The 13,259-nt window shown below is 37.8% G+C and overlaps 1 protein-coding gene across 10 annotated transcripts in view; it reads right to left on the bottom strand.

Annotated features, from left to right (window-relative positions):
* GRAMD2B (GRAM domain containing 2B) overlaps positions 1-13,259 on the bottom strand; it is a 39,287-nt gene that overhangs the window by 5,553 nt on the left and 20,475 nt on the right. For 7 of the 10 annotated variants that reach the window (XM_065661738.1, XM_065661744.1, XM_065661747.1 and 4 more), the window contains exons 2-12: positions 12,838-12,960; positions 10,739-10,826; positions 10,347-10,413; positions 9,289-9,392; positions 5,210-5,305; positions 4,023-4,094; positions 3,825-3,905; positions 3,020-3,131; positions 1,853-2,002; positions 1,572-1,659; positions 1,059-1,160 (exon numbers count right to left, since the gene is read on the bottom strand). In XM_065661738.1, coding sequence (XP_065517810.1) covers positions 1,059-1,160; positions 1,572-1,659; positions 1,853-2,002; positions 3,020-3,131; positions 3,825-3,905; positions 4,023-4,094; positions 5,210-5,305; positions 9,289-9,392; positions 10,347-10,413; positions 10,739-10,826; positions 12,838-12,960 — 1,083 coding nt within the window. The remainder of the gene's footprint in view (positions 1-1,058; positions 1,161-1,571; positions 1,660-1,852; positions 2,003-3,019; positions 3,132-3,824; positions 3,906-4,022; positions 4,095-5,209; positions 5,306-9,288; positions 9,393-10,346; positions 10,414-10,738; positions 10,827-12,837; positions 12,961-13,259) is intronic. The other 3 variants (XM_065661740.1, XM_065661742.1, XM_065661743.1) reach the window with 2 other exon arrangements.

Below are 13,259 nucleotides of genomic sequence, written 5' to 3' on the forward strand. Positions count from 1 at the left end.
ATCAAGAACCTAGCTCTGTCTTCTAACACATGCATAAAAGTCCTATTGCTTTTTACAGAAGACAGCTGAGAGCAGCTGGATCCTAAGCAGCACAGTCATTGTTCAATATGACCACAAGAGCATTGCCAGTGACCTCTTTGTCATTAATAGATCACAAAAGAAAGCTGAATTAAGAAGCACACTTATTCAAGAGCTTGCTACAGGTCTGAAACACTTTGTAGACAGTTTCACCTAGCCTCGGTATAGCACCATCTTGAATTTTATGTCCCTGCTGTTGTTTTTCAGGTGGTGCTTAACCAGCATTCCCACTCATGCTGCACGTGGTGGCAGGTATTGCATTGAGATTTACAAATGACTTGAAGGCATGTTTTGCAGAGCAGCTTAGAAAAAAAAACTGTTATAAGAAGAATCAAAGTGTTAATGCAAAATTTAATGCTGAATAAATCAGTTAGTATTCTCAGAAGTATCCAGTTAACTGCCTTCAGTCCTAAGAGAGGAGCAGGAAGCTGATACAACTCACAGTGGCAAACCGCTGTAGTGTATGCCCCTACACTGCCTCTCCGTTTGATTTTTCCATATTTCCTATCCATGCAACACAGATTAAAAAAATTAAAAAAATTAACAATACCAGTTTATAAAGAGAATAGGCAGCCCAAAGCTTTAGAAAACACTATACAAGAAAGTCAGGTGTATTAGCCCAAAGATTATGAAGTACCTTCTGCCATCTTAGGCTAATCAAATGATATGAAGACTGAAGACAGAAGTTACATATTTTCCACAGAATTACTGCTCTGGAAAGGAACTGCTCACTTCATCAGTTTACAGTGAAGTTACTAACAGATATCTGAAACATTTTCCTGGCAGTAGTACATCATGACATATCACATTCGTACTGAAATTCTTAAACAGAAAGCTGTGAGATACGGCTAAAATAAGAACTACAGGACAATGCAGTAGCATGAATAGCATGACAACATCACAGTTTGTGAAGAAAACAGATAAACATGACATATACTGGAAGATATTAAACCCCCAAAATTTTACAGAGTATATCTTACTCCTTAATATGTGAATCAAAGGATGTGATGGAAATCAGACGTTCCTCAAGCACATTGATTTTGTATCTCATGTAGAAGGTAGAAAATATTAATACACAGACACTGTAAGAGAGAAAAATAATGTACACCAGTTAATATACTCTTTACAGGTACCTGACATTTATTTAAATTGTTACTTGTATATGTTGAATAACAAAGGTACCATTCTGATAAACATCTCAGGAATACCAGTGGCATTCAGACAGTTATGAAAATCTGAGCACTGAATACAACTTTGCTAAGCAATATATAAAATAAAATAATTTAACTGCTTGCAAGATCAATGTTTCCTGAAACAAAAAAATCCTTCTCTTTTAAAAATAAATGCCTCTTAAATAAGCCTGCCCCAGCAATTCTACTTCTGAAAAGTATAAAGGCCACAATTGCCAATAATATCCTTTTTTTTGAGTGAAGCTTAGATTATGTTAACTAATCCCAGTATTTTGACGATCTTGTTATTAACTGCTCACTTACAGAACTGCATAAAATACAAGTACATGGTTCAGAGACAACAGCTTTTGGGACTTCACTTTGTGGAAGAACCTGACGGCTTCAGAATGGCCTGCAAAGAAAAGAACCAATTGTTAAGTTTGATCAAACCAGACCACAGCACACAAATGGGCTTTCGAAGTATTCAACAAATTATATAAACAGAGGAAGAAACAAAAAAGAGATTTTCCAAGTTTGTGAACCGACATAATTATGCAAACTTATCTCAACTAACTCCTGCTGAAGATCTGCCCTTGACTCTTTACCATTTTGAGGACTGTTCTGGGCTTTTCCATCACTTCCACGTTTACCATGTGAATCTGAACGGGCAGGCTTTGCCTCTGTCTTGGAAACTTTCAAGTGAGTCTGTGTCTCAACCACATGAAAATCTGTCAAAAGCCAGATGTTTAATAAATCTGAAATACGAAGTCAAAGAAAGTTGTTGTACCTTAAGTTAGTCAAGGAGCTGGGGATGCGTAGGATTTTAGAAGGAGCACTTGTGGACTTTAACAGAAAGCAGCAGTTGGTTTAGTAGTCTTAAAACAGTTTACATAGTAACTCCACAAAATATAAAGAAGCACCTGGACTGGAAAAGGATGATGAATGTTGCATTTACATTTCTAGATTATTTGAAGGGTGGCAACCAATGCAAATTCTGAATTACCAGAAGATTATACAGACACAAAAGTTATCTTCCAAAAGGACTGAATGTTCTAGAGTAATGATTCCAAATGACTTTAATAGCAACATCAAACGGACATATTGCATTGTTACTTTAAAAAGGAGATTATAGTTCCCATTTCTTGACTGTTCTTTAAATACAGATGATGGCTTGAAAGAGATGGGACAGAAAAATCCAGTCACACTCAGTTTTGTTCAGGCTCTACTTGCACACCCTGGACTGCTCTAATGATGCACAAGAAACAGAATCTCACTTGTGACAGATGTGCTCTCCCTCACCCCTCAGTTCCTTTTCCTAGGGTGATTCTTTAACTGGACATTGGTTTTTATTTGTGGAAAAGGAAAACAGAAAGTTTTGAAGTTGTTACTAGCTGTAAAGAAGTAAGACAGCAAGTTAAGCCACACTGTGATTTGAACTACTTTAGAATAGGGAGTTTTACTTTTTGTTTTTCTTTTATGTAAAGGGGGAACATCTCCTACATTACATGTCTGTTAGCATAACTGATGGAGGATGTGAGAGCAAAATAGTACATTTATAAGCAACTGGATGCAGTAGTGACGATCACTGCTGACCAAGTCATTGCCTGTTTGGATTGCAAAAGAAGATAATAATGAAAATGCAGCTATTGTGGCTTTGAGGAAGACCTTAGAAACCATGTAACTCTCTAGGACTCCCCTCAGGGGGGGATTACAGAAGCAAAACTGAGAGCTAAGCCATTCTCAGTTTCTTGGGGGCCTATGATCCCACTCACCTTCGAAGCATTCTAGCTCTGGGGTCTGTGAGCCTGAGCTGCTGGACTCTTCCATCTTTTGTCTCCGCTGCTCCACTATTCCATCCAGATCAGAATAGTCTTCATTGAAATCCTGATGGGGAGAAAGAGTCACCAGAAAGGTCAGCCAAGTTCTAAATCTAAGCAACCTTATTTTCTCTGACCTCTCTTCAGACACTGAACCAACAATTACAGATTTAAAACTGTTTAACCATTGACAATCTCTGATATCAAGATGTTGAGATCAACTTAGCAGAACAAGCTTTCTATGATGACCAGAACTGAAGTCTCATTTCCTGCCTTTATTTAAGTGAAAAGATTAAGTCTGTGTGCAAAAGACAGACTGTTAAATTAGACAAACTGAGAAGACCAGGACAGGTGTCACTAGAATTAGACTCTGGTCATCACATGTGGCTACACAGTTCTTTCAGATGTCTGAACTGTCTCACAGAGAAATGACTGCAACTTCAAAAGCTGTTCATGGCAGAGGAAGAGGCAACTTTATGTCAGTACAGAGTGCTGTGAAACCTGAGTGCTAAAGAGAGATACATAGAGCTTACAGACTTTGGAATATATTCAAAGCCTATGCATGTATGTATGTTGCATGTGATAAGATCAAATTAAACCTATGATAATCATTCCCACTGCTTCCTAATGTTAACAAACTCATGGAAGTTTTGGAAACACACACCATGATTTCCTTCAGTTTTCTTTCTTCGGACTTTCTAAGTAGTACTTGTAATGAAAGGTGCTATACAACAGAAGAACAATTATCTAAGCCATTTACCAAGGACAGAGTTGTAGGACGATCAGCCCTGAAGCTGTTTTCTGCAGAAGAGGGATTTGAACTGTTGCCCATGCTCATATCCTGAAAAAAGCAGAAGTGTTAACAAGAACACTCAGAAACTACACAGCATTTTAAAGCAGTAAAGCAGTAATAAGAAACACAAAGCTACATACCATCTTCACTGCCATTGGTACCTACCTCAAGATGTCTACAGATAGATTTTAATAGCTTGTAGGTGGTATCTCTGGAGAGTAAGGAGACAAACATGTACTGAAAAACAAAAGTTCCAAAACTGCTTGATAAAAATCATACAGTAAAAGCTTTCTCTTATGTAAATAAAACTGACAGATAGTTTTGCTGATTATGTAACTATTGTCAAGAAGTTACATGCAGCAGGAAAAACCTCCACTCCTCCTAAGCCTATGACCTGAGGTTAATCACAAGAAACACAGAACAGGCACATAAAAGTTACCATGTTCCACTGCAGGGATCGAAGCATAGTCCAGATCTGTTCTTTTTTTAACAAGAGTTTGCATACTTTTTAAATCTACCCCTTAAAAACAGAACAAAGCAAAAAAAAAAACTCCAACAACAACAACAAAAGCAATAAAAAAAAACACACAAAAAAAACCAAAACCCAAACCCAAACACCCAAAACCCAAGCCGAAAAAACTAAAACTCAACACAAATCAACTACCGCAACTCAGTTTTTGAACCGTCTCCTGTACCCACAAAATGTTTGTGCAATGCAAACAGGCTGGTTCTAAAGCTGCACTTAGAATAATCACATTTCCTACTCACTTATGCAACTGTGTTGCATCACTGAGTACCATGGCAGGCAACCACATTTTGTGCATCTAAGATATTGCTGGGCAGGGAAGAGACCCAAATAAGTGAAAGAATACTGTCAGAGCTGCCAACAAGGCAGGAAACCTCTTGTATGCACTTCCTGACCCAGCTGTCTCAGTTCACCCAGTGCTACTACTGAGCAATCTTGGAGAACAGGGAATGAGAGATTAGAGAGAGCCGGTGGCAAATATTGATTCTGTTACTCTGTTTCTTACTTTCTAACCAAGTTCTACATAGCTCTGTTTACTTTAGATCCAAGGAAAAAAGACAGGGAGTAAAAGTGAAAAAAAAGGTCATTGCCTGCGAGGAGAGAGTGGGCAGGAGCCAGAATGCCCTAAGAAACCAGATCCTCCAAGGTCCTGAGTCTAAATGCCCACATGTGACCAACTCCTATAGCTGTTTAAGTGGCCGCATGGCACTTTCAGGAATCCTCCATATTACTGCCAAGCGGGGGGCAGAGAGGGGGAAAGTAGAAACCAAAAAGGAGAAGGAAAGCAGGCAAAGTGCAATCAGCTTCACTCTCTACCAGTACTTACCCTATCTGTGACAGTTGCTATGATCACAGCATTTGGCACAAGAAGGGCAGTTTTGGTTTTCTTCAAAAGTGTCACTGAGAGCACAGGTATACTAATCTAAAATGAGATCAACATAGCATTAGAGCCCCAATGTGCACATACAAATCTGCATGCTCTTTCACAAGGAGCCAACCTACCAACTGTGAGAAGGAAGTCCTTAAACACTCTCCAAAGGATTTTTCCACTATGTCCCTGATTACTAATATTTCATATGGAACATGTGTGGTTTCAGTTTATTACTATTTCTTAACTATTTCTACTTCTGTTTTTATCAGGTGACAATCCAAGCTTTTGTTTGTGTCTTCCTTTCCTTATCCCTTCTGGCTCTTATAAGACTACAGGCTCAGTTCACTGTAGATCTGAAGAACAAACCATTCAAAGTGAGTCTTCTTTGTTTAGAAACATGTCAGACAAGAGAGGCTTGCCGAGGAACGAATGTAAAAGTCTTCTCATGACCTGCAGATACTCCTGTCTCAATGAGCACCTGAGTAAACAGCTTGTCCTTCAGTAACATTGAAAGATCCAGTATCCATACACCCACTGACTTACATGGATTCCTATGTGTGCCATCCAGACTGTCTACATTTACACTGAAAAGTTCCCGATTTTCTTTCCTGCTTTGTGTTTATATCCAGTCCCATAAGTGTAATGCCTGCTAAGCTTCAAAGTACTTAACTTCTGATATTCCGTATGACCTCTTTCTGTAAACCCCGTCTTACAAAGGATGAAGTACCTGGTCTGACTTCCAGTTGAAAAGCCTTAAGTTTTGCAAGTTAGCAGATACAATATAGCTCCTGTTAAAAATTTCTCAAGCCCACACTGTCACAACTACCCAAGTAATTTGGCAGCAAGATTAAGTGTCCAAAGATTGTCAAATGGGCAATCACAGCACTGAATTAAAAACATGCCAGTGCAGGAGGCGAATGAAGCTACTCTGCCCATAGTTTCATAAAACCTTGTTCAGAACCTTTGGTTACCTTATGCTTTGTTCATAACAGCAAGACAAAGTAATGAAATGAAAAATTGTTTCATGTAACCAAGCAGTGCATTTGCATACATTAGTCTGAGCAAAAGATTGCTACCACTGTTGGAGCATGGCTAGTCAAGCACCTGCTTGTCATATAAAGGCTAGAAACTCACTCTTGGTACACAGTCTCATAGAAGTGTGCTAGAAGAAAAAAACCAAACCAACCCAAAGCATGATTTTAATTATTCTTAGCCCCATGCCTGGGTCTAAAAATCTGTAACTCTGATCAGCATTTGTTCTATTGCTGTTTTACCATACCAACTCTTTCAGTCCTGCTTCAGAAGCCACGTTTTCTGAAAACAGGTGATTAAACAGGTCCTCCCCTTTAGCTTTTCTTCTCAAACTGAACATTGTATCATTCCACAAAGTTTTGCAACACTTTTAGGAAACAGCTTTTTCTGGGAGTGGGGTGAATGCAGCAGCAACAATGTATGTTTGATAGGAAAAACAGTCTTCAAGCAGCCAGAACAGAATCTGCACAACTTTAAAAAACTGAAACCACAAACCAAACCAAAACCAAGCTAGCAGATTTGTAAGCAAAAATCCTGCTAAAAGTAATGATAAAAAAGCAGTTTAGAAGTTTTGCACTTGGTTCAGTTCACCTCAAAGAACTTTAAATCAGAGATGTTAATGACATTCTACTTCACGCTATTTTGATGGGTAACATTAATCAAGACTAAAGTGTACTTACTTGGGATTAAGTACTTGCTTACTGCATTGTTGCCTCAGCATTAGATTAAAATGGCAAAATCACTGCGAAGTACTTTATTTTTATCTGGATAAAATAATAACTATTTCAGGAAACAAGGCTTACCTGCAGGCAATTTGGAGAGCAACTAAAATGTGTAAGAAAATGCTCATCTCTAGGAAAGACTCAAGGCCAACATATACAAACAAACCAGAAACATCTGGAATGACAGGGATGTCTTTTAAAGCCTATTCAATCTTGCAGAACCAGTCTTTCATTTTTGAACATGCAGTGTTTACACTGCTGACTCAAATCTCCTGACTTGCATGGCTATTCCCTCCACCAAATCTTCCAAGAAAAAAAAAATCCGCAGGTGGAAGAATTTATGTTGAAAAATTTATTAGAACATGTAGACCTTTCTCTGAAACTTTGTCAGTGTATCTGACTACTAAGCATGTTCCTGTCAAACTTGATTTCCTCCTTCCATTATTTTTCATTATATACCTGATTTTCCTGCTTTTTTGTTGATGTTATTCCTAAAAACTTGTGCTTGCTGTATGTGACTGAAAAAAAGTTTCAAGTGTGTATTGCAGGGATAGAGAAAGCAGGAAGTAAATGGTCAAGTGTATCTCCTTCATTCTTAAATTTTCTCTGCAATGTTTTCTGAAAACAATGACCCAGAACTGAGTAATTTGGAGTATCACTATAGCCACATCTACAAATAGTCTACTCTACCTTGTCATGTAATATGTTTCTCCTTTTCATTGTACACATAAATGTGCATATACCTCTGCATTTTAAGCCCTCTAGACAAGACAATCTTTCTAGTATAACAACATTATTATTATGCTTCTTTTTTTTTTCCCCAGAAATTACTTCATAGGGTTCTACTAGATTTTTGTAAATATTTAGCTTAGTTTGAATTTAGAAAGCTGTCCCACAGTTTGAAGTAGTCTTATCTATTTCTGGTGAATAGTGGATTGTTAGTACATCGGATTCAATTTTAATGAAACTAATTGCCAAGATAGCTGCTACAGTATCCAACCATTTGTTAACTTTTATTTGCTTTGTGCCACATGGCTTTCACCAACATACACCCCATCTGCATTAATGTACTGCCTCTGACTAACAGAATCTATTAAACAGGAATCAACAATAACTGAATTTCTGAGGCCAAGCAGTAAAAACAACAACCCATAAGGTCACTATGAGCAATGTATTGTTAATAATTTAAAGCATTCTGTAAGCCTATTCCAACTTTTTAAAACCCATTTCAAAGACAGATGGTGTCCCACCAAAACAAATAACAGCAGAGAAAGGAGATACTCTGAACTCCTAAACAGGTTTTGACACTCAATTCACTGAGGGTCTGGATCTAACCAGGAACTATGTTCAAGGAAGTACTTGAGAAAGAGGCCAAAGAAATCATTCCAGCAAATCCAGCCCTCTCCCAATAAAAACTCAAAATCAAAGCAGGGTTCATGTAAACAGAACTACTCCAAATGCTCCATATCAACAGAACTAGAACACAGATCTTTTTTGGAAAGGAATTATTTTTATCTGTATGCATATTATTCACCACAGGGGCCCTAGCCCTAGGTTGGTCATATCTGCCCCAAGAAAGCATAATGATGATCTGGTACATTAGGATCTTCCTGACTGTACATGTCTCATTTCTGCTCTTTATACTAGGCTCACAAGTAAAAACCTAGCAAACTGGCTTTTCTTTTCCTATTCTCAGTTTGTGCAGAACAGGAGTGCTAGAATTATCCCTTAAAGACCTTTGCCCCTCAACTCAGAAGCCTCTTTAATTGTCTTAATATCCCTGATCTTTCCTTGCAGTTCCCCATCTACAGACTTACAGTTCTCAGACTTCTCAGCCTCCCTTCCTCCTCTTCTCCATACTTACTTACCCCAAGGGGGACATTTTTGTATAATTTATGCTACATGGGGCTGGCAATGCTCTCACTGATGCATGTAAGATCCTTTCCTTTCATCTATTTGGGTTTTGGTTTGTGGGGTTATTGCTTTTTTTGTTTGTTTTGGTTTGTTTTGTTGTTTATTTGTTTTTGTTGTTTTTTTTTTTTTTTTTTTTTTTTCCAGACAGGAAGTCTAACAGAGAGACTTTGATCTTTAATAATAAGGCTCCAGTTCTAACGTGACTTTCTGGCATCACTTCTGAACAGTGACTGTATTCAGTAATAGAATAGTATAGTAATAGAAGTATTAGTAGTGTTCTAGCCTTGCATAATAACGTGAACTTCTGGTGATGAGCAAAGTGTTAAGGAATAACATTACTCTAATGTATGTAAAGATTTTACTAACCTTGGTGTCTTTACCAAAAACCTTAGAATGGAAGCAAATCCAGTTTTCAGAAAGGAATAATTTTCCTTGGTACAGAATTTCTTTCTGAAGAGCACAGGTAAAGCCTGAAACAAATAGATACTCTATAATCTTTAAGTTAATCACAATCCAAGCCAACTGTTACCAGTCTGGCTTTTGTTTTGCTCTTCTTCCAAAGCTGTAATAGGTATATGTTTACACCTTTTGATAAACATTGTCAAACCTTGAAATATTCAGTAAGTTTAAATAACACTGACAGGCTCAGAAGATTTCACAGGCCTAAGTATAGACTGAAAATACCTTAAGGACAAAGACTGAAATGCATAAAACATGCAACTGGCTCCCAGAAGCCAAGAATTCTTTCTGAGAGACTACTACCTAGCTTCCTATAAATGTTTTTACTACCTTTCAGGTAACAATATTATGTAAATGTGAAGAGTTTAATGAAAAGGTTTTAGATTTAAACTTTTAGATCCATAGCAGTTATCTAGACTAAGCAACAACAGAGGTACAACATGTGTAAAGTAATACTGCTTTTACTTCAGAGCCATTAAAAAAAGCATTTCTCACTCATTAACTGTTTTCCTTTCAAGAAACATTTTTTTTACCTATCTATGTAGAAGTATATGTTATAACTACCACAGAGAACAGCAGAGTCTTTAAACATTTCAAGTTCTAGAAGCGATTTGGATCTTCAAGCATCATCAACAGCAAAAACTTCAGCTAGTCACTTGACCAGTGCTGTCTCAAGTAACGCCTTTAGTAAGGAAGCTTCAGTATCAAAAAATGTTGTACTAGGTTACTCTGCTTAGAAGTCCAAAGGGAGCTATGATTTCCAAAGATGCCCAGCGTCTGAAGATTTAAGTTCTGCAAGATTACAACAAAAACACCTACTGCAAGCAGGTGAAGGCCTTGTAGCTCTAGGCAGCTGGAGTTCAAGGTTTTTAAAATTTCGGTAGTCTGTCTTGTACATCACCACAGTTGGCAGGAAACATTATTTTAGATCCACAGCCAGCAATGACAAGGGAGTTAATACTTACTTTGTTTCAGTGGCTCATCAATAGGAACATCTAGAAACAGCTTATGAAAGTGTGCATTTGCCTTCAGCTAAAAAACAAGAAAGCCGACACCCAGAGACACATAACTTATTAGACAGTATTAAAATCAAATGACCCACTCCACTTCCTGTCCTCTCAGTACCTTCTCATTTTTGACCACTTGTTTTACAATAAATTCTCATTTTTGCTCTATGACTATTAAGTCTGTATTTTGCTTACACCCACACCCTGATGGTACATAACACACTGATGAAAAAGGAACCTACGTCCTTATACAACCATGAACTATAATATTGCAAAACAAGGGGGCTGTCATGGTAGTTATGTATTTATTCTTGCTACATACGATTAAATAAGCCCATCCTCTAGCCTACCTGATTTGAGGCACGTTTTTTCCTTTCAGTCTTGGAGTGACTCTTGATATCCATTGTCAGGAGTGGACTATCTGTGCTGCTCTTTGTCCTGAAGATACAAAAAGGTATCCCTTGTCAGTTTGGCCTCAGTTCACTAGTGTTGGTAAGTTACTAACACGATGTGCTTTTCCATGAAACATATTAATCCTTTAAGAACTATTATCTGATTAATCAGGGATTATACAGCAATAAAGGGGAGTATATATTATTATTAAACTATGCTGACTCTCACTGAACATCTTCTTTTATTCAGAAATACTATCTTGAACTACTAGTTGTAAAAAGGTAAAGAAAGTTCAAGATATTTTTACAACTAATCAATGACCACAGTGCTTAGGTCCACATTTGTTTGTTTTTCAGCAAAATGTGAAATACTAACACTATGCATGTTGCTTACTAATGTCAGATAAAGTAAGGTAAAATTTGGCAGCTGAAAGTGCAAGGTAGTATACAGAAAGCTGTGAACTTTTATTACAAAATCTGAGCACGTTGGGAAAGTGCTACTGAGAAGAAACAGGTGCAGAAGTCAGAGGATGGCTATAAACTGTGTAGTACAGTGCAATGAAATCATTAAAATAGCCAGCAATCCTAGAGGAGATGAAATGGAATTATGAGCGCCAGTTGTATAGGAGGCTGCATCTGTACAGCTCTAGCCATACGTGTTGGAAAAACAAACCCAACCAAAAACCCAACAACTATAGAGCAGAACAAGTGCAGGGCCTTGGCAGATGGCTGGGAAAGGTTTTGTTCATTTCATACAGGAGAAATTAATGGCATGGACTGTTCAGAAAACAAGAACGTGTAGGATAACAGCTTCATAAATTAGAAAGAGACAAACATTATTCTTGAGAGCTATTTAGCACAGAACAAAAGCATATTGAGCATGTTTTAGAGGCCTTCAGATGCAGATTAAAGAGCAGGACTGAAGAGCAAAATGAAAATCACAATGCAGTACTCCTGTACTGAATGACCTGAAGAACATATTGTGCTTCAGATTGAAGGGGGAAAGGAATACACTGCAAAAGTTTCCATTACTGCACCTTATCCAGCACAATAAGTTTTCTTTACTTTCCTAAACTTGAGAAGTTCAGGATTTCCAGTAAAAACTGTAAGGGTGACAGGAAGAGAACCCCCAAGTGTAATGGAGATGCAGCTGGATTTAGAAAAGTGATTGTAGAGCAGGGCTGATTCAGGTAGCAGGGGGACTGGCTGCAGACCTCAAGTGGCCCCTCACAAAAGAAAACTCTAAAATACACTGTACAAATACTTGTGTGCGTATGTAAAGCACTGCTCAAGCTGAAAGGAACAGTGAACATTAAAAACAAAACAAAACAAAACAAAACAAAAAAACCCCTCTTTTGCCGAGCATACACGCAGTCACATTGTGAGAGGTAAGACTGGAAGGAGAGTTTGCAAAAAAACTCCAACAAATCTCCTCAAAGATGCTTCCGGAAACATGTTTTTTAAATATCTGCCTAGTGACCAAAACCACAGTCAGGCTGACTGCTGACTTTTGCACTGGCTGCTCAGTTGACGTAGTGAAAGGGATGCAAAATTTGTATTCAGGCCCTCCCAGTGTAATTTTAGTATCGTTTTGCTTCTTTTAGAAGAGTTTCAAATGCATTCCAGTTCTTCAAAAAGGAGGAATGACTGTTTTTGCAGAGACATTACAATAATGATGCAATATACAGCACAGAGTCCAAAATTAAAACTTATGTCATAGTTTTACCATGATCAATCAATACTCCAGAATTAAAGTGTTCTGATAAAAGCTCAGTACTCAAACTACAGATCAGTTTGACTGCCTGCGAAATTTTCTGTGAAAGGGATGTAACTAGTAGTATGAAATAGTGCAATATATTTTTTCCTCCAACAAGGAAGCTATGGCAACCCACCTCTAAATTCTGACTGTGGTGGGCAACAGCAACCCCTGGAATGTGGCTCTGATTACTGTTTGCAAGTAGGATGTTTGATAAATCTTGCTATTCAGTGTAGCTTCTTGAAAGGGTTATAAGCATTCCTTCTGACTGGAAGAAAACTGACAGCATTTCTGACATTACCTAGCAACACCAACTTTCTTCTGGTCATCAAAATATTCTGTTTCACTGGTAGGGGTCTGCAACAACACTGTAGGCAATTTTCCTGCCTTTCTTTTTTCATCTGATCCATTTTCTCCATCTGAACTGCAGAGGGAAAAATAAAATAATTAAGAAGTTACAAATGTGTATTGCGGGATTCATACTGATGTCAAATGGCACTGCAACACGTTGACAATGCAGCACATATTAAAGAATAAAATTATGACATGTCTTTTATAGTAACATCCTGAAAAGTCTTCAGCTACTACTTGACAGTATTATATACCTGGACAGTATTCTGAGCTCCAGCACTGAAATTTCAGCAACAAAGAGAGGAAAACTGAAAAAACTGTCATGGACATTTCAGCCCTCATAAAATTTGTAGCTCTAACTTCCATTCCAAA

Source organism: Lathamus discolor, chromosome Z (genome assembly GCF_037157495.1).
Source record: "Lathamus discolor isolate bLatDis1 chromosome Z, bLatDis1.hap1, whole genome shotgun sequence".
Taxonomy (NCBI): Eukaryota; Metazoa; Chordata; class Aves; order Psittaciformes; family Psittacidae; genus Lathamus; species Lathamus discolor.